Consider the following 3,138-nt stretch of genomic DNA (forward strand, 5'->3'; position numbering starts at 1 on the left):
GAATATGATTTCAACAAAAGCTATTAAAGAAAATAGAAAAAAGACAAAGAAAGGCTGTTGGCCCTTTGTGAAATATTGCAGTCCACGACTAGAAGGAGGGTGGTTTTAGACAACACATGACATGGGAGAAACACAGCCAGGAAACCTGCTGGGCACTGCGGACAGAAAGTGAAGTATTCGGGGTTCTCGATCGGCATGCTTGTGGACATTAGAAATAATGGAAGAAAAGACTCACAGGAATACCTTCAAGAGAAAATTAAGACAGTGGTTTTTCTTGCAGACAAAGCAGAAGCCACATTCAATTATTAAACCTGTTAGAGTAATATTTTCTGATGCAGTCAGTTACAGAATAAAACAAAAACTTCATGATGTTGGGGATTTAGCTCAGTGGAAGAGCACTTGGCAAATGCTACGGCCCTGAGTTCAGCTAAGTCCTGGGAGGGCGGGTAATTCACTTTTGACTCCTAGTATTTACAGAATGAATAAATTTGCCAAAATTTCGGATATAGTAGGCTGATACAGAGGCTCTCTTACAGGTGTTAGCATAACCAATATTGGATATGTCCTGGCATAAGAACAGAAGATATTTTACATAACACTATGCATGTATTTAAATCAATGAAACATAGAGGGACATAGTATTTTGAACAACATATATTCCTCCTTCTATGTAGGAAAATAAAAATTTGAAAAAGAAAATGCAAATTAACAATATATAAATATATAGGATTTCAAGATACAGGCTTAGCAGAATGGCAAAAGTGGTAAAATTACCTGCTTAGGAAATGTGGAACTTTGAGTGCTCATCAACAATGAGCTCCAGGTTCATAATACAAAGCTTTTGATTTTATTTGTAGCCATTATGATTACATTCCATTTGTAATTGCTCTAGAACATGGGATCTATGCCATATACGCAGAAAATGGACAACTTCACCTTCTTCACAGAATTCCTCCTCATGGATGTCTCCAGCTCCAGAGAGCTCCAACTTTTGCAGAGTCTGCTCTTCCTACTCATTTACCTGGGAGCCTTAACTGGGAATCTTACCACAATTACTCTAATTGTGACAGACAACCATCTCCACTCTCCAATGTACTTTTTTATAAGTAATTTGTCCCTCATAGACCTTTGTAGCATCTCAGCTATTGTTCCCAAATCCATTGTGAATTCCATGACAGGCAGGAAGACAATCTCCCTGAGAGATTGTGCTGCTCAGGTTTTCCTGTTTATCTTCCTTGTCTGTACAGAGTTTGCTTTCCTTGTGGTCATGGCCTATGATCGCTATGTTGCCATCTGCCACCCTCTGCACTATGGGCTCATCGTCACGCCGAGGATGTGTGTCCAGGCAGCAGGCGGCTCTTGGGCCTCTGGTCTGATCTATTCTGCAGTCCACACCTGTGCTATGTTCAGGCTTCCCTTCACAAAGACCAATGTGATCCAGCAATTTTTCTGTGAAATACCTCAAATTCTGAGGATATCATCTTCAGATGTTCAGTTTTCTGAATTAGTGATCCTTATCATTAGTTTTTGCCTTGTCTTAGCCTGTTTGGTCTTTATGCTTACATCCTACATCACAGTATTTTCAACTGTGCTGAAGATGCATTCTATGGAAGCCAGAAACAAAGCTTTCTCCACCTGTTCCCCACAGTTGGCAATTCTCTTTTTGTTTGTCATTTCTGAGTCTGTGGCTCTGTTAGGTCCCACTGCAAATAAAGCTTCCCTTAACAATCTACTTCCAGCCATGTTCTACACCATGCTGCCTCCATTCACGAACCCCATCATCTACAGTCTCAGGAACAGAGAGATGAACTCTGCTCTTCGCAGAATGCTCACTAAGTATTCCCAGTTTTCGGTCAAAGATTTGCTGTACAAGAAAGTGGTGAAGAATAATTGCATTTGAAAATAATTCAATTTGTAATTGATATAAGTGCTCAAATTTGCCTCTATGCCCTGTGATTTGTTTGGTTTATCATGCTCAGTGTAGATTTTTATTGTCAACACCTTGGAAAATGAACTGTAGCAATGTGTCTACATTCCTTTCCTTAGCATTATATTGGTATATTTCACATACATTTCATGCACTATTAATGCAAGATAATGTTTAAAGTTTTAGGGGGATGATTTAATCTAAAAAGGAAAAAGAGCTGGGTGCCTATGCGCTCACTAGTATAGTCTTGGTACTGAAGGGGCTGAAATCTGAGGATTTCAGTTCAAAGCCAGCTGGGGCAGAAAAGTCTGTTAGACTCATATCTCTAACAACTGGCACAGCCAGATATGGCACCATGGCTCTAAGTGTAAAGAGCTAGCACCCTGCCCTTCAAGGCCCATGACAGACAATAAATAAATACAGTATTAATTAAATAAAAAGGAAGAAAAAATGTCTGGAAAAGTCCATGCTTGGTGCATGCCTACTTTATCAGGTACCCGTAGTTTTGCAACAACTTTAAGGCCATGGACTAAAGCTATCTTTGATTACCTGCATAGTTGTGCTAGAGATCCCTTTGTTTACAGTATTCCTTTACACTTATTCTTTGTACAAGCACTGGAGTAAGAAGCAAAGCAATTACCATAATGATATAACTAAGTAACTAAGGATACAGACAAAGATTCACCTTAGACCCACCTCAGACCCAGACCTTGGGTCATTGGATGCTGTCACTCAAATTCCACAAACTCTCTCTCTCTCTCTTTTTTTTTTTGCCAGTCCTGGGCTTGGGCTCAGGGCCTGAGCACTGTCCCTTTTCTCAAGGCTAGGGCTCTACCACTTGAGCCACAGCACCACTTTTGGCTTTTTTTTGCTACATATGTGGTACTGAGTAATCAAACCGGGTCTTGATTCATACTAGGCAAGCATTCTACCACTAGGCCAAACCCCCGGCCCAATAGACAAAACAACTTCCCTTCAGCATGGACTTCCGGTAGGGCACCTTTGTTTTCGTCATGAGCCGTGTATGATGTAATATATACCAGGGTTGATTAAACTACATTAAAGTACACTGTCTACTTTCCACACATAAAAATGCATTCCAGAACATAAAAATGGATTCCTTACAAATAGTAATTGTGTTGGTTGGTTTTCTGATTATAAACATAAATCTTTTGCCTTTTTTAAAGGCTCTGCTTATAGAAACTCTCTTC

At 39.9% G+C, this 3,138-nt stretch overlaps 1 protein-coding gene across 1 annotated transcript; it reads left to right on the forward strand.

The window, feature by feature from the left end:
• Nucleotides 1-895: 895 nt before the first annotated feature.
• On the forward strand, nt 896-1,900 carry LOC150057450 (olfactory receptor 14I1-like). The gene has a single exon (XM_090340014.1). It carries the CDS (start codon nt 896-898, stop codon nt 1,898-1,900), a length of 1,005 nt encoding a protein of 334 aa, XP_090196140.1.
• Nucleotides 1,901-3,138: the final 1,238 nt, after the last annotated feature.

Source organism: Megascapheus bottae, chromosome 10, assembly GCF_031878675.1.
Source record: "Megascapheus bottae isolate mThoBot1 chromosome 10, mThoBot2.hap1, whole genome shotgun sequence".
In the NCBI taxonomy this organism is placed as follows: Eukaryota; Metazoa; Chordata; class Mammalia; order Rodentia; family Geomyidae; genus Megascapheus; species Megascapheus bottae.